A 26,090-nucleotide genomic window follows, 5' to 3' on the forward strand; every position below is an offset into this window, starting at 1 on the left:
CAGTCATCTGCCTTATATCAATGACTTTATACTCCCAGTCTTGTATTTGATTTTTATTATTAATATTTCCTGTCTCTCCTTCCTGCTCACTCTATCTGAATCCCATCTCATTCCAAGTTCTTAATTTCTTAAACTTTTATTTAAATGTATTCTCAGGATTATACACCTGACTCAATGTCTCAGGCTGATGATCTGCACACCCCTTGGTTGATGCTTGAAGGCAATACATTCTCAGCCAAGCAAAAAAAGATGTGGGAACGGCCCCAGCGCCCCGCACAGCAAGCCTCAGCGGCAGCCCATGGCAGCATGGGGTCCGGGGCGGAAAACCCTAGCCGGCACCACAACTAAGTGCAAATAGAGGCGATATTGATGAAAACTACATGAAAAAATGCAAAAGAAAAAAATGCAAGGCTGTTCTGCACAGTGGGCCCCACAGTAAGCACCTGCTCCTGGCAGGGTGGGTCCAGGGCAAGGCCCTGGTTGGGGTCCAGGTTGGAAGACCCTGGCTGACGCCGCAACCTGATATCCAATAGTCTGCATACACACATTATACCTAGGTAACTTAACAAGTAAGTGTTAATGCCTGCATGAGAATAAATCAAGGGAGGTTATGAATGGTGGTCTTGGCAGTTGCAACAGCATAAAAAATACTAAGGCATCCCACAAGCAACAGTACTGTGATAGCCAGCAGAACAGCATAGGCAAGAGAGAGAGAGAGAGAGAGAGAGAGAGAGAGAGCTGGAGCAGTGATAACACCAACCAGAGATAAGTGCACTGCTTCCATGGTTGAACTGGGTTACCTTCAGCTCACAGTACCCTACAATGCTAAAGTTGCAAAACCAGTGTGACATACAAAAAATTCACCTTTTCTCTCTATCCTTACAAAGAATATATCAAACAGGAATTATGTTCCTTTCCATTACTACTTCTCTTGCTGTGTGACGGTTCGGGTCGGGCCGTCGGGCCCTATACGACCCGGACGGGCCCTCACCACCCTTAGAGCCCTAGGGCTTGACAAGCCCTCATATATTCACAAGCTCAAAGCACTGAGCAACAACACTAATATCCCAGAGAAGGGACATAATCACGGATCGCGCTTTAGTCAGCCATCAAGCCATCATGACCCGCCATCAGGGATCATGATGCGCCGCCGGACGCCCTTGACAGCGGGCCCAATCGGCCCCAGACAACCACAGGGATCAGGAGGGAGCTCCTCACTGTTGCATTGCCAAAACACTCCTTAGTGTCGACTTTGGCATGGCTCCTTTCCAGAGGAATGGTCCCTGGGCTCCTAGCGGAGCGACCAGGGACGACCAGAGACATCCCCTGCTCCATTCTGATCGACCCTCAGCGGGCCCGATCGGCCCCTAGCGCCCACAGTATATAAAGACTACAGTATTACTCCTGTACCTTAGGTTTAGCATTGAAGTCTCTTCCTTTGAACCCTACTCCGGCCTGGTCCCCTAGTGTTAAAAATCCGATGCCAAGAACCTACAAGCTATCACGCGGGACGCCGTAGAAGGGGTACAACTGGTGGAGAACGGATTTATCCGATGCCAAGAACCTACAAGCTATCACGCGGGACGCCGTAGAAGGGGTACAACTGGTGGAGAATCCGTTCTCCACCAGGGCCTTATATACACTCCATAGTACATGTGTCATATGTTCATAACCGCCATGCGTGCTTGCTCGTCACATGCGCACCTCCATGCGCTAACACTTCCCCACGAGCAAGACACACCTACCAGGCGTAAGCAAAACCTCCTGCCGCAAGTCCCGCAGCGCCGCCATTCCCACCACCCTTCGTGTTCTCCGGGCAGTTCTTCCGGATATGGCCGAATTTGCCGCATTTTAAAGCAGCCCCGCCCCTTCGCCGCACCACCTCTAGCCAGCAGTGCCGAAGACGCGCCGCCATCCAACGACCCATGTCCGCCGTCGATAATTTTCCAGCTGAGCAAGCGACTCTTGACGTTGGCGACCGTCAAGTCATCGCCAGGCAGTCCGTCGATCGCAAATACCAGGGGTTTGAAGTCCGACCCCAGCCCGTTTGTGAGCGCCAGGATAATGTCGAGATCGCTGAGCGGCGCATTAATCAGCTTGAGTTCCGCCGCCGCATCCATCACCCGACCAATCCATTCCAGCATCGATTCCGACTCGCCCTTCACCATGCCCAACCATTTCCGCTTCCCCGCGAGCTGAGCCGCCAACCCGCGAACGCGATGTATACCCTCGAGCGCAAGCCAAACCAGCCCGCGGGTCGAGTTCGTCTCCAAAATGAACCAGCTGAGACGCCGAGACGCAAAGCACTAGCTCCGCATGCGCCTCCTCCATCTTCTCCGGATCCCTCACCTCCAACGCCTTCTGCAGCAGCGTAGCCGCCACTGACTCCTCGTCCTCCTCCTTCGTGTTGGCCGGAATCGTGATCCGCGGCTGAATTTGAGTCCACAGCTTCCGCCGGATCAATAGGGCCCGCGTCCGAATAGCCCACTCGGCATAGTTTCCTTCCTTGAGGACGACCAACGAGCGGTTATCGAGAACAGTAGTATCCGAGGACATGTCGTACGAGATAAGAGCGTGAGAGAGATCCAAGATGTAAACCAGCGCAAGAATGATCCAGGCGCCGAAAGGTGATATTGACCAGTTGTGTTAAAAATCCGATGCCAAGAACCTACAAGCTATCACGCGGGACGCCGTAGAAGGGGGTACAACTGGTGGAGAATCCGTTCTCCACCAGGGCCTTATATACACTCCATAGTACATGTGTCATATGTTCATAACCGCCATGCGTGCTTGCTCGTCACATGCGCACCTCCATGCGCTAACACCTAGAGCGGGGTTGCTGCGACCATACCCCAGGAAAGGGGCGTCTAGACGACTTCCAACACTCCAGGCTAGCTTGCCCCATTGACCTGAGCCCTTGGTTGGGCTGGACAGCTCAGGCTCTTGTCTCTTATGTTCACCCTTGTCCTAGCCACTTCTTCTTGCTCTCTGGCCTCAAGCTCTGGGTTCCCCTGGTACGGGGCGATAGGAGGGTGCGGGCCCGATCGGGCCCGCATGTCACGCGTCACACCGCGCAGTCACGCGGTGTCTAGGAGCCACAGCGACTCGTTTCTCCAGGAAAGGAGATATGTCGCCCCTTGGACTGTCAACCCTTCTCAAGCGCTCCAGGGGTCTCGGGCCCGCAGCCCCTGCTGCGGGGCGACTCCCCTCGACCCCCCGAACCGTCGGGCGTGACCGCGTTACGTCACGCCCCGCCCGAACGGCTTGTTCAACTGGCCCAGCCTATGCCTTGCCCTATGCCTTGGGCACCAACTCTACTAGGCAGCACTCTTTGGCTATGGACTCGTTCCCTTCAGCAGGGGTAGGACACTCTAGACGACTACTCGTATCCTGTGACACCGCTGTCACACAACGTGACAGCGGGGCGTCTCGAGTCGCCCCGAGCTGTCCCTACCCTGCTCTCTATTGCAGCAGTGGCACCATCTACGCTGCCTGGCTGCCGACCACCCAGCTATGGGGGTTGAACCATCTTTCCCACACTTGTCAGACTGGCAGGAGACCGTCACGTGGGCCCGGGCCGGCCCTGTTCCTGACATGCTGCTCCTTGAGATCCTTTTGTTGTACTGGTCAATGAGTAAGATTCTATGCTCCCAAGTTCCTATCAAAATACTCGTAGTTAATGTAGTATTTCCATTTCTGGGATAAATAGCAAATGCCTGGTCAATGACAAATACTGGTGGTGTCAATGAGGTATTCCCAGAACTCAACACTGGCTGGCTAAACCTGTGAGAACCAAAGCAAAAAACATACTGCAACAAGACAGAATACAGCCAACCAGCTAATTTATTCTCAATAACAGAGAAGGTAATTAATATAGGATTTACCTTGATAGAAGTCCAGTTGCTACAGTGTAATGTATTACTTTGGAAATAACATGGTTAGTGACTCTGTTGTCCAATTAGAATGCAAGTCTGAAGATGGAAGTGAGAAGAAACTTACACCATGTCAGATTTGCCATGTCGGAGATAATAAACAAGTGCAAGGGCAATGCCAAGGTCCGCTTGAGTAACATACTAGTATTAGAATAGCATGTGAATAATCTAACACAGACAGACATACTTGCTGCACCCAAGCCAAACATTGTTGTGATCTCAATTGTATCCTTTAGATAAGCACCAGCACTTTGCATTGTTTGAATTGCCAGATAAAGGTCCAGGGCAAATACAGTAACAGAAGCAGAGCCCAGGATTGCAACCAGATATATATTGTTTCTGCTGAAAAGCCAAAGTCTGAATTAAAATGGACATAATTAAATCGACTGTGCATATTCTGTTTTTGAAGCTCTTACCTTTTCAAATAAAACCCTTGGCAGAGAACAGTTGGAAGAGCCACAAGTAAAATTTGGATTGTCAACTCCTTGCTGGCACTGAGGAAGATAATTGGATTGCCCCATTTGACAACAAGGGTGTACCAAGGCACTTCAGCCACAAGTCCCAGATGTGCAAGGTCAATAATCCTGATAATTTCAGGAAGTTAGAAGGTATACATGACTGTTTCTGAATTGAAAAAAAAACATACTAAACAGGATTTCAACCACATGCTGTCATGAGGAAAGCGGCAGAAGTAATTGTATGCCTGGATGGTGAGGATTCCTTGGAAGCTTTTAGAAAATAAGTCAATTTTGCGGATGGATTATGTTATATCCGTGCCGACTCCGGCATCCGATTCCGATATCGACTCCGGTATTTGGTTTTTACGCAATGAAGATTTACTGAGCGTTTCCAATTACCCCGACTTATGATCTATGCAATCATCTATGCCTTGTTCCTCGTATGCAACTCCTCTTCTACTTTACTTGACTTTGTTCTAATCTTGTTACTTACTTTGTTATACCTTATTCCATTTCCCTTACTTCTCGTACTATAAATACTTTGATGTATTATCACGTACTTCAGTTTGTAAATTAACGTTGCTGGTCTCTATCTCCCAGCGTCGTCTCGACTCCGCTCTTCTCCTCTTGTCTTGTCTTGGTCAACTGGAAGCCCCGGTCACCCAAACATCCTTCTGTGGTGTTCCGCCCCAAGTGCTCTACGACTTTGATTCCGTCTCCGACTTCGACTCCGTCTCCGTCTCCGTCTCCGTCCCTTTGGTCGACACGGCACTTAACAGTATTTACAAACTCACTTCCTTTTGACCATGTCAAACGACGCCTCTCTTCTGACAACATTGACCCCGCCAATACTGGTCAACGGTGTTCATCCCGCTTCTACGAACAAATGGTTCCTCTCACTTCGCCTATGGCGAACTTCACCTACAACGCTGGCGCTCCTGTCACTCGGTTCCTGTTCCCGTTCCTCGGACACCTACTGGCACGACCAACCCTTTCCGGCCTGGTTTTGTCATGTCTCCGCAGGATCCTGATCCAAGTACTATCCCTATGCCAACGACTCCGCATCCAAACACGGGTCGTTTCTCTAGCATCAGTTCCCCTCCCGTCTCTCCTACTTTTCGTTACCGACCCCTCACTCCCACACGCCTTCACGACATCGAAGAAGAAAGCGAGCCAGTTCCGATGTATCGGCACGCTTTTAGCAGGCCCATGAGCCCTGCTCAAGGTCGCACCGGAAACGGAAACGATTCCGGTCAAGGTCAACCAAACCGCAACCGCTCTCCGACTCTTAGTGGCAAGCCGAGTCCGTTCTTGACTTCGCCATCTAGTCGATCTACGACCCCTCCTGGTTTCCCTGGAGGTGGACCTCCTGGCGGTGGTGGACCTGGCGGACCTGGTGGTCCTGGAAATCCATTCTGGGGTCCCCCTAGAGGTGGTGGTGGCGGAGGAGGCGGAGGAGGTGGAGGTGGAGGTGGTGGGCCACCTGGTGGAGGTGGTGGTGCCGGAGTCCCTCGAGCTGGCTCTCCGGGCCGTGATCTTCAACAGCGCTATGATGGGCGCTCTCCAAAATTTCCAACATTTCCTCACCAACTTTCCTCAGCGCAACAATGCTGCGCCCGTTCCAATCGGAGTCTTCTCCGGGCACCGGACACGTTCGACGGTTCCGAGCCCCATGGCTTCGTCCCTTTCCTCACCCAGTGCTATATGCACTTTGCCGAGCATGAGCAAGATTCCTCTACTGATGACGACGAAAATAATCTACATCACCTCGTATCTGCGGAAACGCATTGGCGTATTTTACGCCTAACCTGTATGCCATGAATCAGGGCCAGGCTATTGCGATTCCGGCTTGGGACGGCAATTTTCCTTTGTTCATCAAGGAACTCCAGGACAACTTTGGTCCTCAGGACCCGGTTGGCGACGCGGAGGACAAAATCCGGAATGTGACGATGAAGTCCGGTGATAAGATCACCACTTACATTATCCAATTCGACACCCTCGCTCTCATCACCAATTGGGGTGATTCCGCTCTCCGACATACCTTCTATTCCGGTCTTCCTAAACGTATCAAGGGACGACATGATGCACTACGTCTACGCTAATACGCTGGACGGAGTCAAGCAAACTGCCCGTCTCATCGACGGCAAGTATTGGAAGCGTGAAGCGGAGAAGCAGAGGGAGCGGGAGTTAAGAGATTCTCATGGTGGTGGATCTGGTTCTGGTTCGGGCTCTGGCCATTCCGGTGGCCATTCCGGTGGCTCGAATTCTGGGTCTGGGGGTTCTAAAAAGGACTCCTCTTCGAAAAAATCGTCTGGCTCTTCTGGCTCCTCTGGCAACAACTCCGGAAACGGAAACGTCTCCGGTGGTAATTCGAATTCTGGCAACAAGGGCTCCAACAGCTCTCAGCAACAGGCTTCCTCGTCGTCTTCCAACAATAACGACAAGACGAAGATAGCCAAAGCGCATGCTTCCCTTCTTGGTCCTGATGGGAAGTTGAAGCCAGAAATACGCGAGTTCAGAATCAAGAACAAGCTTTGCCTCTTCTGTGGCAAGTCTGGGCATATGGCCAACGAGTGTCGAAAGAAGAAGGCTATGTTGGACGCACGCGCCACTACCATCACTCCGGTGGCTGCGTCTCCAGCGGTCGCCACTCCGGTCGACAACACTGAGTCAAAAAAATAGTCAGCGACTCGGTCCCTCTTGCAGCCGAACCGAGCCGCGTTGACTCCAGGTTGCTACCGGAGGTACGTCTCAACGCGTCCGCTCTTTCTTCTCATGCCTTGTTTCTCGATCTTCACCTTTCCGCTCTCGTCCTGTCTCTGGGGGTCCCGGACTCGATCCTGTCAGGAATAGAGTCTGGTTCAACCCCAACTCTTTCCGTCGTACAACGCATAGCGGCGGGATTCAACTCCCGCTTGAGGACTCTTATCGACTCTGGATCATCTCATTGTTTTATATCTGCCTCTATCTGTAAAATGAAGAATCTTTTGCCCTATGCTGTTTCGCCTGTCAAGCTACGGTACCTCGACGGCTCCTCATCAACCATCAACCAACAAATCCGTCTTCTCATCCGCTTTCCGTCTGGCGAAGTCCACCTTGTGGAATTCTATGTTACCCATCTGGACTCTCCTTGCAAAATGGTTCTTGGATATAGTTGGCTCAACCGCTTTAATCCATTGATTAACTGGTCTGAAGCCACCGTCTCTTTCCGTTCCAACACGTCTAGGGAGTCTTTGTCGACAAAACTGGCTACTATTACGCCTGCTCCTGTTGCGATCAGCCCCTCTACGAGCGAGGACACTCCGGAATCGGAATCGATTCCGCCCTCTCCGGTTGCTCCTATATCGCCCCCTTCGCCAACAAATCTTGGTCCTGTATTGGACGATCCGTCTCCGGTTGACACTCCGTCTCCGGCCATAACTCTCATGCGCAAGACTCCTCTTGTCGCGCCCCAAATCTCTCTTGTTTCTGCTGCGGCTTATCGCTGTGTTATTGCGGATAAAGATATGTATCAGTACACTCTTCGTGCAGTCCCTTCTGACGAAGCCTTTGCTCGAGCAGCTCAAGCCGAGCCTGAGGTTAATCGTCTCCCACCCGAGTACCAAGGCTATGCCGATGTGTTCTCGGAAACGGAAGCCTTCAACCTTCCGCCCCATCGCGAGTTTGATCTCAAGATCGAGACCGTTGATGGTGAAGAACCACCCATCGGACACGTCTATTCTCTGTCTCAGAACGAGCTGGAAGCTCTCCGCAAGTTCATCGACGAGAATCTCCGCTCCAGGTTCATTTATCCTTCGCGCTCTAGTCATGGCGCGCCTATTCTCTTCGCTAAGAAGAAAGATGGCAGCCTTCGCCTTTGTGTTGACTATCGCGGACTCAATCGCATCACGAAGAAGGACCGCTACCCGCTTCCGCTGATCTCGGACTTGCTTGACGCACCGGGAAAGGCACGTATCTATACAAAACTCGATCTGCGCCACGCCTATCATCTTCTCCGCATCGCACCCGGAGACGAACCAAAAACGACATTCCGCACTCGCTACAGCTCTTACGAGTTCAGGGTTGTACCTGAAGGTCTTACCAATGCTCCTGCTGCGTTTCAAAGATTTCTCAATAGTCTTTTTGCCGACTTACTGGATGTTACAGTTATCGTCTATCTTGACGACATCCTGGTCTATTCAGACAACAAGTCGAAGCATGTCGAGCATGTTCGGGAAGTCCTACGGCGTCTCCGCGAAGCCGGACTCTACTGTAAGTTGCCAAAGTGCGAATTTGGCGTCACGACTACCGAGTATCTGGGCTACATTCTCTCCCCTGACGGCTTTCGCATGTCTCCGGAGAAGGTCTCCGCGATCACGGACTGGCCTACGCCTAGGAAAGTTAAGGATATTCAATCCTTCCTCGGTTTCTGTAACTTCTATCGACGTTTTATCTTCAACTACTCCGACATCACGATTCCGCTCACTCGTCTCACTCGTGCCAACGTCCGCTGGAACTGGTCCACTGAGTGTCAAGAGGCTTTCGATTACCTCAAGAAGGCCTTTGTCGAGGCTCCGATCCTTCATCACCAAATCACCCTAGAAACGGACGCCTCCGACTACGCTATCGCCGCTATCCTTTCCATCTCCGGCGATGATGGTGAAATCCATCCTGTGGCTTTCCAGAGTCGCTCTCTGGGGCCATCAGAGCTCAACTATGACACACATGATAAGGAATTACTCGCTATCTTCGATGCGTTTACTCACTGGCGTCAATATCTTGAAGGCGCCCCGATTCCGGTCGATGTGGTCACTGATCACAAGAACCTTGAGTATTTCTCTACTACCAAGGTTCTAACTCGGCGCCAGGTCCGCTGGTCCGAGTATCTTTGTCGTTTCAACATGACAATCCGATTCCGCCCAGGTAAACTTGGGGGTAAGCCTGATGCATTAACTAGACGATGGGACGTCTACCCAAAAGAGGGGGATAAGTCCTATGGAAAATTGAATCCGCAAAATTTTCGCTCTATTTTCACGTCTGAACAACTCAACGCCTCTCTCCGCGCTACCTTCCTTGAAGAACCTGTGCTTCGTGCCTCCGTCATTCTGGATGTCAAGAAGCTTCACGACGACATCCGCGCTCACATCAATGACGATCCCGCTGCCGTCTCTGGCCTCTCCGCCGCGAAATCTGGCAACTCATCGCGCTGGAAACTCGATGACACTGGTCTCTTACGCTATGACGATCGAATCTGGGTACCACTCGTCTCCGGTACGTCTCCGGAGTTGCGACTTACTGTACTCCGACACCATCACGACCATATCCTCTCCGGTCACTTTGGCCAAAATCGTACTCTCGCTCTTGTCCGACGCGAATACACTTGGCCAGAACTCAGAACCTTCGTCAAGGACTACTGTGCATCTTGTATCACATGCAAGCGCAACAAGAAGCCAAGGCATCAACCTTACGGTCTGCTAAAGCCTCTCCCCGTTCCTCTCCGTCCTTGGGATTCTATCTCTATGGACTTCATTGAGCAGCTCCCCACATCCGGTGAATTCAATACCATTCTAGTCATCGTTGATCGTGCCTCCAAACAGGTCATTTTGATTCTGTGCGACACTCACATTTCGTCTCCGGAGCTCGCTCGACTTTTCCTCATTCACGTCTTCTCGAAATACGGAGTCCCATCCCATGTCACTTCTGACCGCAGAAAGGAATTCGTGTCCTCTTTCTTCCGTTCCCTTGGAGAACTACTCAGCATGGAACTCCATTACACTTCGGGTTATCATCCTTCTGCTGATGGGCAAACGGAGCGCATGAACCAAACTGTTGAGCAATATATTCGCATCTATTGTTCTTACCAACAGGATGATTGGCACGAGTTACTGCCGATCGCAGAGTTCGCACTCAATAATGCTCCTAATGCTTCTACTGGCATTTCACCCTTCTTCGCGAACAAAGGCTACGATCCCTCTATTACGATTCATCCAGAGCGTGATGTGGCTAATGTTTATGCTAAGGACTACGTCGTCGATCTCCAAGAGCTGCACGAGTTCCTCAAGGAACAGATCAAGTACGCTCAGGAGCAATACAAAGAGACTGCAGACCGGAAACGCATTCCGGATCCGTCTCCGTCTATTGGTGACAAAGTCTCTATCTCGACCAAGTACATCAAGACCAAGCGTCCAACTCCGAAGTTCTCGGAAACGCATTTTGGTCCCTTCGAGATCATCGGAAAGCCTAGTGCTGCGTCCTATCAAGTCCTCTCCCGAAATCCCTTTCTCAAGTTCATCCCGTCTTTCACGTTTCCCAAATCGAAATCCACACACCCAACAAATTCCCTGGTCGCGAAGAGCCACCACCTGCGGCAATTGAAGTCGATGGAGAAGAACACTTCGAAATCAAACAAATCGTTGACTCCAAGATTGATCGCCGTTTCAAGGGTCTGGCTCGACTCTGCTACCTGGTCGAATGGCTTGGTTACGAGAACACTGATGAACAATTCACTTGGGTTGGTGCACCTGACTTGGAAGCTGAAGAGTATATCGAATCCTTCCATCGTCAATACCCCAACAAGCCTAAGTTGGATTAACATCACTCAACTCAATCTCACTCCGTTCCGGATTTTCGAGATAAGGAAATTATAATTCTATTTACATTATACTTCTAATATCGTCTTGTTTTCGATTCCGCCCCGAGGCGTCTCCGACTCCGCTACTCGGCTCTCCCTTTTCCCTTGTCCACCTTCGTCGGGGGCTCCTCGTCCACATCCATCGCGTCATCCTCCTCGACTTCTTTCCCTTCCTCCTCGTACGGCTCGCCCTCTGCATCCACGGACTCCGAGTCCGCCCTGTCCCGAGTCCGCCATCGATGGCCTTCCTCCTGGATGAACGCATCCCAGTGATCGAGGGTTTTCTCGATACCCTGGACGTGTTCGGCCACTTCTTGCGCCGTTGTTGCCGAGTTGACCCCACCGACGTTGTGGCGAATTTCGCGCCCAAGATTCTGCAAACCCATGACCAGCCGGCCGAGTTGCTCGTGGTCTTGGTTTTGGCGTACCAACAGGTCGGCCAGTACCGCGGAAAGCGCCGTGTTGCTGAGCGTCGGAATCGACGACTCCGCAGGCGTCTCCGCAGGTACTTCCTCCTCCTCCTCGACCGCTTTTGGCACCTCTCGGACCTTCGATGGCCCCGCAGCTGTCTTTTTCTTCGCCTTCTCCTTGGTCATTCCGGCCTCCTTCTCATCCTTGCGGAAACGCAGGGGCGGGGTACCGTCTTCGCAGCGAGCTTTGAGCTTGCGGCATTGTTCACACGACATCTTGCCGTGCCAGGTGGTATTGGCTTTTGGCACGCGCCATACGCACGAGACGCCAGCCTTGACGCATTTGAGGCATTTCTCTGCCAAATCGGGTCAGGATTATATTTCAAAATTAATTTTGGCACTTACTTTCGCCTTCTTCATCGACTCCCGCAATTGACCCATCGGGCTGGGCTTCTTCGGCGTTCTCGGGATTCTCGCCTCGAGCCTCGACTTGGCTAATGATCTGGGCTTCGGCGGCCTCGCGATCACCACGTGTAAGTGGGCCTAGACCCTGGCGTAGCCTAGCCTGTACTCGGCCTCGGGCTTGCTCGGCTCGGCGCCTCTGCTTCGCCGCTTTCGCTTCCTCTTTCCGTCTCCGCCTAGTCTCGGCCTGCTCCTGCTCCTCGGCTCGGCGCTGATGCTCACGGTAACCCAGTGCGATCTGCTTGGCCATCTCCTCTTCGTTGTACTGCAGCGGTGCCACGATTGATCCGCGCTCGGATGACGACTCCGATATGCGCTCGTGGTTCGCTGGGTCTTTTGGGTCGTACGCGAGCGACTCCCCATCTTGCGTAGGTGGCACAGGGACTCCATGCCGTGCGCGCTGTCGGAGAACCTCGTTCTCTCTCCGCAGGTCATCCATCTGCCCCCGCATCTCCACCTGTGGGTTTAGACTCCCATCAGGCAGGACGTCAGCCAGGGCCCGCGCTACCTCCTCATCCACCCAATCCCCTACCCTCTCCGTCTCCGATATCGTCGATACCGCTTCGACGTCTTCTGCGAATAGGTTCGGCACGTAGTCGATCTTCTCGCTGTCTTGCGACATGGTGGTGTGGGTAAAAGATGGAGAGATTGATGTCAATCCGGTGACGTGCTTCTTGTCACCCGTTTCCTTTTCCGTCCTCCTTGCTATTATCACGTTCTCACCGGCTTCCTCGGTGATCTCGGCCTTTCCGGCTTTCGACTCAAAATTTTCACAAGTCCAACTCTGACTCCGACTCTCTCTGATTCCGACTCCTGCCTCTACGACCATTGCTCCTGTTTCTTGTGGGCAAGAAACGCAAGAGGGGGATACTGTTATATCCGTGCCGACTCTGGCATCCGATTCCGATATCGACTCCAGTATTTGGTTTTTACGCAATGAAGATTTACTGAGCGTTTCCAATTACCTCGACTTATGATCTATGCAATCATCTATGCCTTGTTCCTCGTATGCAACTCCTCTTCTACTTTACTTGACTTTGTTCTAATCTTGTTACTTACTTTGTTATACCTTATTCCGTTTCCGTTACTTCTCGTACTATAAATACTTTGATGTATTATCACGTACTTCAGTTTGTAAATTAACGTTGCTGGTCTCTATCTCCCAGCGTCGTCTCGACTCCGCTCTTCTCCTCTTGTCTTGTCTTGGTCAACTGGAAGCCCCGGTCACCCAAACATCCTTCTGTGGTGTTCCGCCCCAAGTGCTCTACGACTTTGATTCCGTCTCCGACTTTGACTCCGTCTCCGTCTCCGTCTCCGTCTCCGTCCCTTTGGTCGACACGGCACTTAACAGATTAACATCATTACTAGTAGTATAACGCACAATGTTGCAAATAGCACTGAAAAAGATAAGATAAGCAAGTTGGAGCGATGTAATATATTCGCGAGCCGCCTACCCCCAATATAAACCGCCCTGTAGGTCAAGCGGATGTCAGGAAGCGAGGACTGAGGCATCGACATGCCAGTGGTAGCGTTCATAAATGAGCAGCGGAGTTTCGACTCTGGAGCACGGGTACTGTAAGTACCATTCAGCTTTATCTCAACGAGCAAAAGAACGTGTTACCGAGTTTGGAAAGAGGAGATTTGGCACTTCTGAGAACGGTTGCCCTCACGGTAGAATGAGCGCTCGTACATTTATTTGCTGGGGGTCATGCACAGCTTCACGCGATCATTTTCGAACTCAGCCTGAGTCGAGTCTCCGAGTCTGTGATGGCCCGACTTCTTGATGACATGCGTTGCAGGCCTCTTGAGAGTAGAGCATTTGGTTTAGAAATCTGCACAGTTGCCACTAAGTAGTACCAAGACGATGGGACCACTGGCAGTGAGACGCTATGGGATCATTAGTTTTTTCTATGTCGCCAAATGTGCAGAAATCGTGTCAGTAATACGCCGCCGGCGTTCGTCAACGGTGCATATCATTCTCATGATCCGGAGATGGAACAATGCTGACGGATCGGCGCCGGTTCAGAGAAGCAGCACGAGCGCTGGAAGCAGCATGCGTGACCGAAGGATGCGAAATCATGACAGGCATGGATTAGTGTAGTTTACACGCATTCAGAGCGGTACACGGCCCAATCACCCTCGCCGCTCCAACATCTCCTTAGCCAGGACCTCGTCAGGGTCCCGGCCTTTGACCTCGGGGAGAAGGAGCGTGAACAGCGCGCCGGCCATGCAGCAGCCAAAGAAGACTTGCTTCAGAGTAAGCCTCATGCGACACAGCTGAGAACGGTAAAACTCACTCCAGAGGACCTTATCCGTGCCAATGTCAATGCTCAGCTGGTTGAACGCGAGCGCAGAGATGATCGCGCCGGCCTTGCCCGACGCAGCAGAGATGCCGTGCGCGAAGGCACGGTATTTGGTGGGGAAGACCTCGGCGGGATACATGTACGTTGTTCTAGGAGTAACTTCGAAGTCAGATTTACTGAGTTAAGATCAATAACGTACGTGTTGGCGCCGAAATTGAAGAAAAATTGGAGCAGGGCGAAGCATACGATGAAGGACGCGTGGCTGAGAGAGTGGAACTTCCCCGCCAGGATTGCCACTAGGAGCGTCAATGTCAAGGAATGAGATTTAGCAAGACAAGTTCTTACAGAACAGTCCTGCCATTAGGAAGCCTTGGATCTGGATCCATTTGCGTCCCAGCGTCTCGACGGTTAAAATCGAGACATAGTATCCTTGTGGTGATCAGGGTCGTCGACAACGTGAAGGAATGGCTCACCTGGGACAAAGCCGAGCGCAGTTATGATGATTCCTCCAGTGGAAATCTTGAAAAGCTTCTCCCAGGCCGTCCCAGTCTTTCCATCGAACCCAATCTGTTGAAGGACAACATTTTGATTCAGGTTGATGCCGTAGAATCTAACGGACAGCTGAGCATGGCGAGCCAAAAGCAAGTGTGAACGCACGCAATGTCAAGCAGGAACCAGCAAACACACGTCCCGATGAGGATTTTGGCGTGTCTCCATTCGCTGAAATATACAAGGAACTCTGCAGGCGGCTTCAACAAACATGATAAGGAATAACGAGAAATACCCCGGAAGTGTCCCGGCCGCTTGGCTTCTTCCATATGTACCGCGACCTCCTCAGTCTCCGTCTTTGCGATGGGCCCGCCCGCTTCAGTCTTCTTCGGCTTCTCGTGGTCCGAGCTGGCGTCATCGTTCACCGCCCGGGTCGCCTGCACGTGCTGGTGCCGGCTTTCTTCAAAGCGCGATGATTCGGGAAGGGTTAGCCGTTGGTACAGGGTCGCGAAAGCTGGGACGAGGGATACGCCCACGACTATACGCCACACTACCGACTCGTCAGCTTGGAGTTCTTCAAGAGTGAATGTGCGCGAGGGTACCTCCATCAACCTTGCTGGTCTCGCCTTTTCCGTCCATCACATGCTTGTATGCGGCAAGGACGATAATGGTAACGAGGCCGCCGAAGAAAGAGCCCCAGCCCTGATTGGAGAAGATGTACGCAAGCATAGTTCCTCGTCGGCGGAGGACCGCGCGATCAGATGTAACGGACGCCGACATCGGATAGTCTATCGAGGGTGCTAAGTGTTGGTAATACTGAGTTAAAAGTGCGACGAACCGCCTCCGACACCTATTCCGAGAATGACACGGAAAATGGTCAAGTAGATTATCGCGTTATCGGGGCTTAGGGAGCCTATGAATCACGATCAGCACAGCTCCTAGACCACGCGAAATGACCTGACCGGTAGGGGTAGTCAGACACATAATAGTTGCAAAGATAATTAGCATGAGCTCCTTCCCATCTGTCAACGTTTCAGCCGATTGTCCACAGCAAGGAAAGATAAAGCGTACAAACGGCTTTTCTTCCCAACGAGTCCGCGAGAAACCCTGAATACGGTCCAAATAAGCGAAAGTTCATCACAACGGCGTTGACAGCGCTCACCGAATGCAAATTGCCCGATGACGCTGCCGATGTTGGCCCCTGCCTTGAGGACACCTTGGATGCCAGCTGGTATAGCTTTCCCGCCATACAGACGGTACTGCAACATCGTCGAAACCGGCTACAAGTGAATTGAGAGCCGAATGTCGCAAGACGGACGAGGAACGTACATTGATGACGAAAAGGTCGTATGCTTCAGGTACAACAAGTCAATCGATGCGATATAATCACACAAGCAGAAAAGGATTGACGAACCATCGAGGAAGAATCCAACCTACGCCAGAGTTCAATCCGTGAAATGTAAGCTTCTGCGAAGAAACCACACACCCCTGCGATCCCCAACAGCTTCACTTCCGTCTTCGTTAAGTAAAAGCTAGGACGATTGGCGCCAGCTGGTCCACCGCCTTCGAGGTCGACCTCTTCAAGTCGTGCGCGGCGCGCCTCTGGTGAGTTGTCAACAGCAGCCATCGTCGTCGAAGAGCAGAGATGGCGGGAGTGGAGGGAATGGGGGAAAAGAAGAAGCCGTGGTTATTTACGTAGTCGGGTGGAGCTTTATTTGCGCCAAATCACACGCATCGGTGAAGCGCTTCCCAAGCGCTATTTTTGTCGTAGATGCACGTTGATGTTTGCCCGTTGCCTCGGCTTCTCGCAATCGCGCCCACGGCGTCGACGCCCAGCCACCAAACAATCAGCTGTTTCGACGGCACGGGCCAAAATTGAGCTGACTTTGCGTCGGATCAACGACGCTACAGGAAGACGCCGACCACGCACGTTCGTGATGACACAACGGTTTGGAGACGACCATATGGCGGGCCTTCATGTCGGGCGGAGCTGTTTTTACGCTGAATATCTGTACGTATATAGCACGCGCGCGAAACGGTGCCTCGCGCGAGCCTCCCAGATGCGTGTTAATGGAACAGAGTTCACCCGTGCGCTAAGTAGTGTGGGTTCAGCGCAGTCATGAACAGCGGACAGGTGGCACATTACCCAAGATATAGACGGATGGGGACGTCCGCGCCATAGTATGGTATGTCGGCCCGGGGACGATGTACCTTGTCCTTGACGGCTTCTCAGCTTCCCTGATTCATGACAGAACGCAGAAAAGTGAAAAGGGCAGAAGTAAGATTGATGTCACAGTGTCGTGTCGTCGGGCAACGCGCCACTGATGTCGATCGTTGATTGATGGCATTAGCAATACTTATACTTACTTATTTAATATTCACTTACACATATGTGAATTTCCTGGCCAAACCTGTGCCTTTATCCAGGAGAGAAGTAAGTAAATTGGTCACATTTATAATCCATCCACTAGTTTCCAGCGGCTATGTAACTTAATGTAAGCTTGGAGCTGCTAAAGGATAGCGTGATCCCCACATTTCCTTGATGTCAAAAGCTACCATTTACTAGTACCTGCCAGTACAGGCTGATTTCTCATTCAAAGAATCTACGGATAAATCGAGGATTTGGGCCAATTTCATGCCGGTGTCCCAGTGCTTCCCTTGATCCCGCCACCTTTCTGAGGGGCAAACTTAAACGTACTGTTACAAATCAGCCCAGTCAATTAGTGCATGCGGCACAGAATGAAATAAGTGAGGAGCGAGTATTAGAAATACACATTATTAAGGCAAATCATCATTCCAAAGTTAGACGTGCAGCTTGGTTAATTCTCCGGATCCTCGAGCAACTTGACGACTTCCTGCTCCACGTCATCGACAGAGGTTGTCCACGCTAGGTAAAATTGATCAGTTGAAAGCCACCCAATGTTAGACAATGCTCCCTACCCCATCTCCAATTATCCTCCACCTGTTTATAAATCTGTTGTAAAATCTCCCAACCGGCAGGGTCGATGCCAACACCAGCATGCCCGAAGTCCGCCGCGAAGTCGACGTGCTTGCCAGTGCCGTCGAGCTCGAACGAGAAGTAGCGCCCCGCGAGCCGCGAGACACGCCCCACGTGCTGCGCCGCGGGACGCCGGACTTGGTCGAATATGCGGAGCGCACGGGGAAGTTTCTCGACGGTTGTTGACGGGTGTCCAAGAATGCGGGCGAGGATGTAAGCGTCTTCGACGGCTTGTCCGGCTCCCGATCTGCAGAGAAATCAGGCCTCAGCAGCAACAGAATTCGAAGGCCCGAAACTCACCCTTGATGCGGCGTCATCGCATGTGCCGCGTCGCCAATGAGCGCGACACGCCCTGACTCAGACACGAACGAGTGCATAGGCTTCACCGTGTGGATCGCCCACGCCAAGGGATTCTCTGCGCACTGACGTCGTCGTAAATAAGTAAGGTGAACCACAGCCTGTCGGAGACCCACATTAACGAGGGCCTGCACCTCGGGCTCCCAATTCGCAAATATATGGGTAAAGTGCTCTTTATCTGCGTGCTGCACCCACGGCCCGTCGAACTTGGTGTTTTCGAGGTCGTGCCGCATGTCGAATGCCACGATGTTGATTATTTTCCCGTGCGAGATCGGGTACGCGATGATATACTTGCGTTTGTAAGTTTTCAATGGAGGAATGAGAGTCAAGCTAAACTCACCCCGTTCTTGCCTAGATACTGCAGAAATTAGAACAGCATCATTGAAGTAGTACTTCGAGCTCACCTGCATTGGCTCCGTCAGGGCCTGATGGTTTGGCGAGACCTCTCGCAGGCGTTCCTTGGGTATCAGAGCACGATATGCGATGTGTCCACTCCACCATGGCTCGATACACGAGGCCGCTTCTGCAGCATCATCCTCCCGCCCCTCACGCCGCAAATCGTCGATATGTCTAGCCAGCACGCCTGCTCGTGTTGCCGACTTCAGGCCATCTGCACCAACTCTGCGGCACAAGTAAGTCTTATGCTCGATTGGCTCGGGAAGGAGAAGCTGGAGAACGCACAGAATGTCGCAAGAAGCAGCGGTTCCGTCTGAGAAGACGAGCTGCACGGGGCCGGGCTGACGGTCGTCGAAGCTGTGCAGCCGCTTCGAGTAATGGATTTGAACGCGGTCGGGGAGATGGCCGAGGAGCGCGGCCTGGAAGTCGGCGCGGTATAAAGTTATCATCGAGCCTGTGGGCAGGATCAGCCACAGGATGGCGTCTAGCAGGTACACGTGCCGGTGGTGACGAGTGTCGCGAACTGGAGCCCAACCGCCTGGTTGCTCTTTCGGTAGTGGAAGGAGGGTGCTACACGGTGAATATCAGCCAACACGCGGGTCATTATCCAAGCTGGCACCGTGACTGACATGGACCATCCTGAAGCTCGACATCGCATGTCTTGATCAGCTCCTCGTCGACCCCAAGGCGACGGAGGATGCTCCATGGACGCGGGAAGACGGCCACGCCCGCGCCGACTTCTGCCAGGGAGTGTGCAGCTTCGAAGATGTGGACCTCTATTTCGGGGTACTCGGAGAGGGCCAGAGCCAAAGTAAGACCAGCAATGCCTCCACCGCTGGAGATGTATCATCATAAGATGGGATATGGAGAGAATGGACGACGGAGACGCACGAGATGGCGACGCTGAGGCGCTTGGTTTGACTGGTCATATCGTAGAGTGAAAGAGCTGGAAGTGAATGTCCTGGTCCTTCGGGCAAGCTCGCCTTCTTATATGCCTAAGCTGAGCATATTAATAGCGACGACGGCCTCAGACGGAGGAGCACATACCAAAGGGTAGACATGAAAGAATGGCAGCCAATTCTGCGATTCCGTCGCGCTTCCGAGTTGCCGCTCGTCACTCGAGGTGGGTCAAGCACAGCTTACGACGGCTGCGCCGCTGAGCCTGCGTATGCCAAAGGTAATCTTGAGTCGCCGGTTTGCATTGAGGAGTTGGACCGTGTGTGGAGAGAAGAAGCTGCAGTGACCTCGTCATTCAAGTTGGGATGAGAAGCAACGATTTGACGGGGAGCGTCTTTGTAAGGACACTTACATGTCGGTCCCGGGTCCACCAATTTTGGACCACGACCTGAGGTGAGGTAGTCATGGGCGGTCGTTAATGCGTAATGCCCTCAGCGGCGACTGTTTCGCATACTTTGGCCTCGGTACCGCGCCCTTTGCTGGCGTTGGAATCGTCGCACCATGTGGTCGGGGTTAAGGAGCAAAAACCACGTCATCCTGTCAACGTCATCGCACGTCCAATGACAAATCAGACGAGTGTCCGTGCGTTTCGGCACCATCTTACAAACAGCCACGGTCCGCGCGTACATACGGGACCATCGGCACGAGCGCCATATCGTTGTCGCGCTGCTGCTGACTGAACCCTTTCCGTCTCTTTTCCATCGGTGCTTTCATTCATGTCCGCGCACATGCGAGTAAGAAGTAAGTACATTGGCCTTCATAAGTAGATCTTTCCCTCAGTTACGGCGCTTATTGAGGGAACAGTCCGTTCACAAGCCCCGGAATCGACTGGCAGCTGACGCTCACGATCTTGAGCTTGAGGTCGTTGATGTCCGCGTCGTTGGAGAAGTGCTCCACCGCAGACTCGCCCTTGTCGAAGTCGAGTTTGCAGTCCCGTCCCCTGTAAATCCAATTCAGCGCGAGTTCAAGTTTTGCAGAAGAGCGGAGGATGCGCACGGGAAGGAGACGCAGTCGTTGTTGAGGTTGAGCCGCAGGGACTTCGCTTCGAAGATCAGGTTGGTGCAGGTCCCTGGGCCGTCGCCCTTCGTGGTGCCTAACGCGATGCAGTTGCCCTGGAGATTGGGGCGGGCACATGCGAGCGGGACGAAGTCGGCCGCGGCTGCGCGTGCCTAGTGGAGCGCTCAGCATCGCAAAGCGCGCAATTCGGGACGTGGCACTCACCTCGAAGCCCACAACACTGTTTGGGGCGGCCACCGGCGCGCTGAACACGGCGGTGAGCGAAAGGGAGCTCGCGGCAATGAGGGCGAATGCGATCGACGCGCGGAAGAACATGGTGATATCAAATCACAAGAGAAAGGTCGACGAACAAGAGAAAGAACAACGGGAGGGGAGAAGAAGAATGCGGCGCCCTCGGTGGCGAGCCGTTTTATAGGCGACGGCGAACAGCGCCAAGCCCACGTCAGCACTGTGCAGTTGGTGACGACGCCGGGATCGGCGACTTGATAACAGCGGGGTTTGACAGTGTTTGACGTAATCTTGGGGTGGATCACTGAAAAGGAGATGTGGCAGTTCGTTGCTCGTCGACTCTATCCCTCGTCGTCAACCTGGCTGCCGATTCTCAACGGCCAAGGAGCGCCGACGTGTTCCAGGGTCATACCGCACCAAGCTTCGCCGACTGCTCTTCGATATGCAAGTCCTTCCCACCTTCAAACAATCAATTAACGCCAACCTGCACCATCGATCCTACAAATTAGTGTTCGACATCTACACGGTCCCTACGGAAGCAACAACAACAACGAGTCCATAGTCCAATCATCATAAGTGTCAATGGTCATTATCAGTCCGCACCAGCAACAAAGCATCCCGACAGCAACGCGAAGCAAAACGATCAAATGGCGGTCTCGGGGACGGTCCCTGCGATTGTCCCGTACCGTGCCGTGCCCCGTACACTGCCACTAGCAGCAGACAGCGCCAGTGTCGGGGTCGAGGCCGAGGCCGAGGCGGCTGCGGACATCTCCCGCATGGGCACATCGGCCAGGTCAACCGTCGATGCTGCGCGCGAGTGGGGCCGCGACGCGTACGCGGGAACCTGTGCAAGCGCACGTGCCGCCGCGTCGACACCATATTCGTCCGCAAGCTGACTACGAGAAGATCAACAACAGAAAAACTGGCAATGATAGCACACGCACGCGGCATACGCGTCCATGATGACGCCCATCGCCGTGTCGTCCAGCCGATACGCCTTCGGCATCATGCCCTTGCCAAACCGGTACGTGACGTGGTTGCTGCACAGCAGCCCCGCCACGATCGTCAGCACGGTGAACCCTGCGCTCGTGAAGACGGCGATGTACCAGCTCCGCAGCGCGTGCCGCTCGAACCGGAAGTACGGCGCCTTGCACCCGGGGAGGAGCGACCGCGCATAGCACGTGCTGCTGATGCTCGCCTCGACAAACGGCGAGAAGTAGCCGCAGCAGTGCAGCGCGTTTTGCACGCGCCGCCGCGCCGTGATGTCGAACGACTCGGACCACTGGAAGTTGAGCTTGCCTTCGAGGTTCAAGGCAGAGAACTTGTAGGTGAGGTAGCCCGGAACAAGGAGGAGCGCGAAGGAGAGCCAGAGGAGGACGTTGTAGATGGCGAGGAAGGCTGAGGACGAAGTTAGCTGAGAAGCAAGCGATGGAGTGGGACACACAGCGGTTGTTCAGCATAACGCCAGCCCAGCCAAAGACAGACGTGAGCAATGCGACCGCCGCCGCCAGAGTGGAGAACACGAGCGGAGTATGGTTAGCGACCCGTAACACATCCGCGCGATCGAAGATGTCCAGCCACACCAGTATGCACACTAACAGCGCGCCCATGGCAAGTAATGTGTACTACGAATATCAGCATCGCCCGAGATTCGGCTGTTGGACGAACCACCGCATTAAACACAAACAACACCCATTTGAACCGCGTCCAGCGACTCTCGGGGTCCGATCTGTCCAGCCAGCCACGCCGACCTTCTGGCGGGCGAAGATCATCCCGGTCATCCGCGACACGCGCCTCTCCCCGACGAAAGGCATCCACCCCGCCGCCTCGCGCCATCACCGGTTCCTTGATCCGCCCTTCCCGATTCGGTCCACGCCGCCGTCGGCGGGCGCCACTTATAAGCACGTCGGAAAATTTGTTGGGGACGTAGTTTATGGAGAGCGACATGCGGTCGCCAGCATCGAGAGCGGATGGGGCGCGGGAATGTCGACCGGTCACGGCTTCGGCGAAGGAGAGGGATGACGGAGTGCGGGCCCGTGCATGGTGGGAGTCACTGAATGGGCGGATGGGCGCTTCTAGCGCATCGAAATCTTCTGGTGCGACCCAGCTGAGCGGGCCCGGGGTGGTTATTGGCGTAGCGACGGGGTTAGTCAGCGTCGTGTCGGTGGAAAAGCGGGTGGGAGTCGGGCGGTATGCGGCGGTGAGCGGAGGGGAAGAGGGAGGCGATGGGGAGGATAAGGAGGAGGATGAAGCCGGGTTAGCTATCTGTGTATACTGAGATGAGCTTGGAGAGGCGAAGAGAAAAGATAGATGACGCACCAAAGGCATGGTACTCGTGCTTCCGGACAAATCCCGACTGTACTGTTGAGTGTGGTGCATATGATAGCTTGAGGGTGGGGGTGGGGTGCCCGTGCCTGACATATCTCTCCTCTTGCAAGCTCCTTGGTCTGTTTATCGCTGGTTTGGATGCGTTGTCGGCGGTTGACCTGTTTTCTCGAGAGGACACTTAGCTGGAAAGGAAGGCGGAGGAGAGGACAGCGGTGGTAAGACGAGAGTGGGAAGTCGCACAGGACGGGGAGAAATCGCGCTTAGCGGGCTGGCCAAGCCGTGGGTGTGGGCAGAACGTGGCGGCTGACAGAAGACGCCTACGCGTCGATTTGCGTAAGCCGATCACACGTCCGGCATCGACGCGGAAGTCGCAGATTCGGTTCTGGCCCCCTCCGCTCTGCCTCCAATAGGCAGCAAGTCTGCGTTTGCAGACGAGGGCTTGCTTCTTGTCCAAGCCTCGATCAGACCGCACCCATGTCTCTATGGCCAATGGACAACACCCCGCGGCCGTGGCCAAAAATAGGTGGTGGTGGTATGTAAAAAGCAGCGAGTCTCACGGCCAAAATAGTCCGTGATGCGGGTCGTGATCACTGATCATGATTCATATGCTGATCATTGTCATGTGCTGCCGTATCAAAACGGAATTTTAGTAAGTATCTCCGACGGCGGCTCACACACCAGGTTCCACAATTTTTCCCCTTGAAAAGTTAGGTAAAAAATTTGAATCAATTTTTTCTAAGTCAAAATTTGAACTTTTTTTGGCAACTTGTGCCTGAAAAATGTCAGAAAAAAAACTGCAAGTTTTTTTTCCAATTTTGACTTGGAAAAAATTTATTCTGTAGGATTGTGACCAGGCTGGTAAGGTGGAACGGGCTGGAGTTTCTTATCACCCAGGTAGACCTATGTAGACCACACCTACAAATATATGACACCATCACTTTATAGCAACTTGCTGGCTTCACAATCCATGAGAACATTTGCAGAGTACTGTTGTTTTGGCAGTAGCACACACACAAAAGGCTCAGAAAAAAAAATATATATATATTCATCACTTGTGTTTATTTACTGGGAATATGGGCATCCCTCACACTGGTGGCAATGCCAATGGCGGTTGGCAATGGGGGGTCCAACGGCAGCTTGAAGGGAAATTTTATTCCTTTGTTGCAGACAAAGAAACCTTTGTTTGCACTAAGGCCGCTGTTGGACCCCCCATTAACAGGCCGCCATTGGGTTTGCACCCGGTGTCAGTTATAGCCAATCTTGATGCCACGCCAGTCCACGCTGATGTAAGGGCAACGCTGGAGACTCCGACGAAAGCCGAGCAGGGGAGGATCCAAAGCGTGAATAAAAGCCACGGAAATACACGGAGGGACCGACCTAGCAGGGGAGGATCCAAAGAGAAGAAACTCTAAGGGTCCGCCTGCTAGGGCGCCAACTATATACTGGTCGTCCGTAACTGCTGACGTAGAGCGCAGAAGGCCTGAGCGGCATCGCAGGCTCTGTCCCAAGGTGGTGATCGTTGGGAGGGTCTTGACGGATCGGTGATTGTGCGGGCGAAGGAGGCTGTAGACAATGGTCAGGGTGGGTCAGAGCATCCGAGGGGGCACTGGTCGGATGTGCCTCCGATGCGCTCGGACGGTCCGAAGGAGGCCGAAGCAGGGGTTCCCCTGACATCACCCCCCCTTTGAATGTGGCGTCCCGACGCATAGTCCGAAAGGGCAGTGAGTCGAAGGTTGCTGAGGTGATATTCTGTGGTTTACCTGGGTATCTCCGATAGAAGTCCGCAATCTTGTCTGGCGCGAAGACATGGTCGAACCAAACCCACGAGTCGTGTGAAGCATTGTAGCCTTTCCACCTGATGAAGTAGTTAAGACGCTTATACCTTATCCTGGCATCCAAAATTTCCTTGACTTCCCATTCGGGAACTCCGTGCTCTAGTTCGGGGGGCCGTCCGTCGTAACCGGGTCGTCCATCGAAAGGGCCGTCCTTAGCAGGTTCGAGCTTAACAACAGGAAAGACCGGGTGGAGCTTGGAGTAGCACAGGGGGAGGTCTAGCTTGTAGGCGCCCTTGCTGACCTCTGCGAGCACCTTGAACGGTCCAAGGCGCTTATGGGAGAACTTCCCGGATGGCCGAGTCATCCTAATGTCGGAGGCATCCAGCCAAACCTTGTCACCAACTTGGATCTTCGGAGCATCCAAACTCGTAGTACCGTTTATACTCGTCCTTGGCTTTAACGAGCGCGGCCTTTGCTTCGGAGACGCCGTTGTCTATCCGATCGCGAAACTTGTTCACTGACTCCAACTCTGAGCGGGCACCTGGTTCGAAACCCATTTGGCGGAGCTGACCAGTGTCCTTCATGAAAGGTACCTGTTGAGTGGAGGAGTGAACGTGGTTGTTATAGGCGAACTCAGCGGCAGGGATAAGCTCGTCCCAGTCGTCTTGTTGATAGTTAGTGAAGATCCGGATGTACTGCTCAAGCTCCTGGTTAACGCGTTTGGTCTGTCCGTCGGGTCTGCGGGTGGTAAGCTGTGGATGTGGCAGGCTTGATACCGATTAAGCACCAGAGTTCGCGCGTGAAGTCAGCAATGAACTGTGAACCGCGATCCGAGATGTACTTCTCGGGGGTTCCGTGGTGCCTCCAGACATTCCGATAGTACAACCGGGCGGCTCCGACTGCGTCTACCGTCATATGGCACTCAGTGAAGTGAGCGCGTTTGCCAAGAGCGTTGACGACTACCATGACCGCGTCGTACCCATGAGCCTTGGGGAGCTCAATGATGAAGTCCACCGTGACGGTGTGCCAGCGTTCGGGGGGACTTCGCTCAGGTGTAGCTCTCCGTGCGGGAGCCTTCGGAGGGCCTTCGTGCGGCAGCACAAGTCGCAGGTCACAACATAGCGTCTGATATGGCGGGACATCTGTGGCCACCAGTAGTTGCGCGAAACCAGCTCTAGGGTCTTGAACCGCCCGGCATGTCCGGGGACTCGCGTATCGTGGCAGAGCTCGATGATGCGCCTCCTTAGGTCCTTGTCTTTGGGGACTACGACCTTACCGCGGAAGTACAAGAGGTCTCCCGAGACGGCCCACTCGTCCGAACGTGATGAGCGGGGGGGCCCCGAACTTGACCTCGGACCTTCAAGAGGTGC

The 26,090-nt window shown here is 53.3% G+C and overlaps 4 protein-coding genes across 4 annotated transcripts; all 4 read right to left on the bottom strand.

Annotated features, from left to right (window-relative positions):
- Nucleotides 1–14,005: 14,005 nt before the first annotated feature.
- On the bottom strand, nt 14,006–16,291 carry MIND_01153700 (Inorganic phosphate transporter; the record flags this gene model as incomplete). The annotated part of the gene is made up of 14 exons (XM_037368066.1): nt 14,006–14,118; nt 14,170–14,324; nt 14,375–14,471; nt 14,521–14,604; nt 14,649–14,785; nt 14,833–15,214; nt 15,267–15,452; nt 15,503–15,577; nt 15,627–15,686; nt 15,736–15,771; nt 15,827–15,944; nt 15,994–16,016; nt 16,079–16,097; nt 16,151–16,291. 14 exons carry the CDS (start codon nt 16,289–16,291, stop codon nt 14,006–14,008), a joined length of 1,626 nt encoding a protein of 541 aa, XP_037214992.1.
- Nucleotides 16,292–17,483: 1,192 nt separating this feature from the next.
- Nucleotides 17,484–19,617, bottom strand: MIND_01153800 (uncharacterized protein; the record flags this gene model as incomplete). Its single annotated transcript, XM_037368067.1, has 12 exons — nt 17,484–17,551; nt 17,605–17,909; nt 17,963–18,084; nt 18,136–18,309; nt 18,360–18,377; nt 18,424–18,640; nt 18,701–18,869; nt 18,911–18,985; nt 19,045–19,250; nt 19,307–19,410; nt 19,463–19,511; nt 19,559–19,617. The coding sequence occupies 12 exons, from the start codon at nt 19,615–19,617 to the stop codon at nt 17,484–17,486; spliced, it is 1,566 nt and encodes a 521-aa protein (XP_037214993.1).
- A 544-nt stretch (nt 19,618–20,161) lies between these two features.
- Nucleotides 20,162–20,704, bottom strand: MIND_01153900 (uncharacterized protein; the record flags this gene model as incomplete). The annotated part of the gene is made up of 3 exons (XM_037368068.1): nt 20,162–20,312; nt 20,369–20,541; nt 20,594–20,704. 3 exons carry the CDS (start codon nt 20,702–20,704, stop codon nt 20,162–20,164), a joined length of 435 nt encoding a protein of 144 aa, XP_037214994.1.
- Nucleotides 20,705–21,260: 556 nt separating this feature from the next.
- MIND_01154000 (uncharacterized protein) lies at nt 21,261–23,038 on the bottom strand (the record flags this gene model as incomplete). The annotated part of the gene is made up of 5 exons (XM_037368069.1): nt 21,261–21,513; nt 21,562–22,015; nt 22,062–22,242; nt 22,286–22,882; nt 22,937–23,038. 5 exons carry the CDS (start codon nt 23,036–23,038, stop codon nt 21,261–21,263), a joined length of 1,587 nt encoding a protein of 528 aa, XP_037214995.1.
- Between the last annotated feature and the right edge of the window lie 3,052 nt (nt 23,039–26,090).

This window comes from Mycena indigotica (assembly GCF_014461135.1).
Source record: "Mycena indigotica strain 171206Taipei chromosome Unknown Mind.scaff0011, whole genome shotgun sequence".
Lineage (NCBI taxonomy): Eukaryota > Fungi > Basidiomycota > Agaricomycetes > Agaricales > Mycenaceae > Mycena > Mycena indigotica.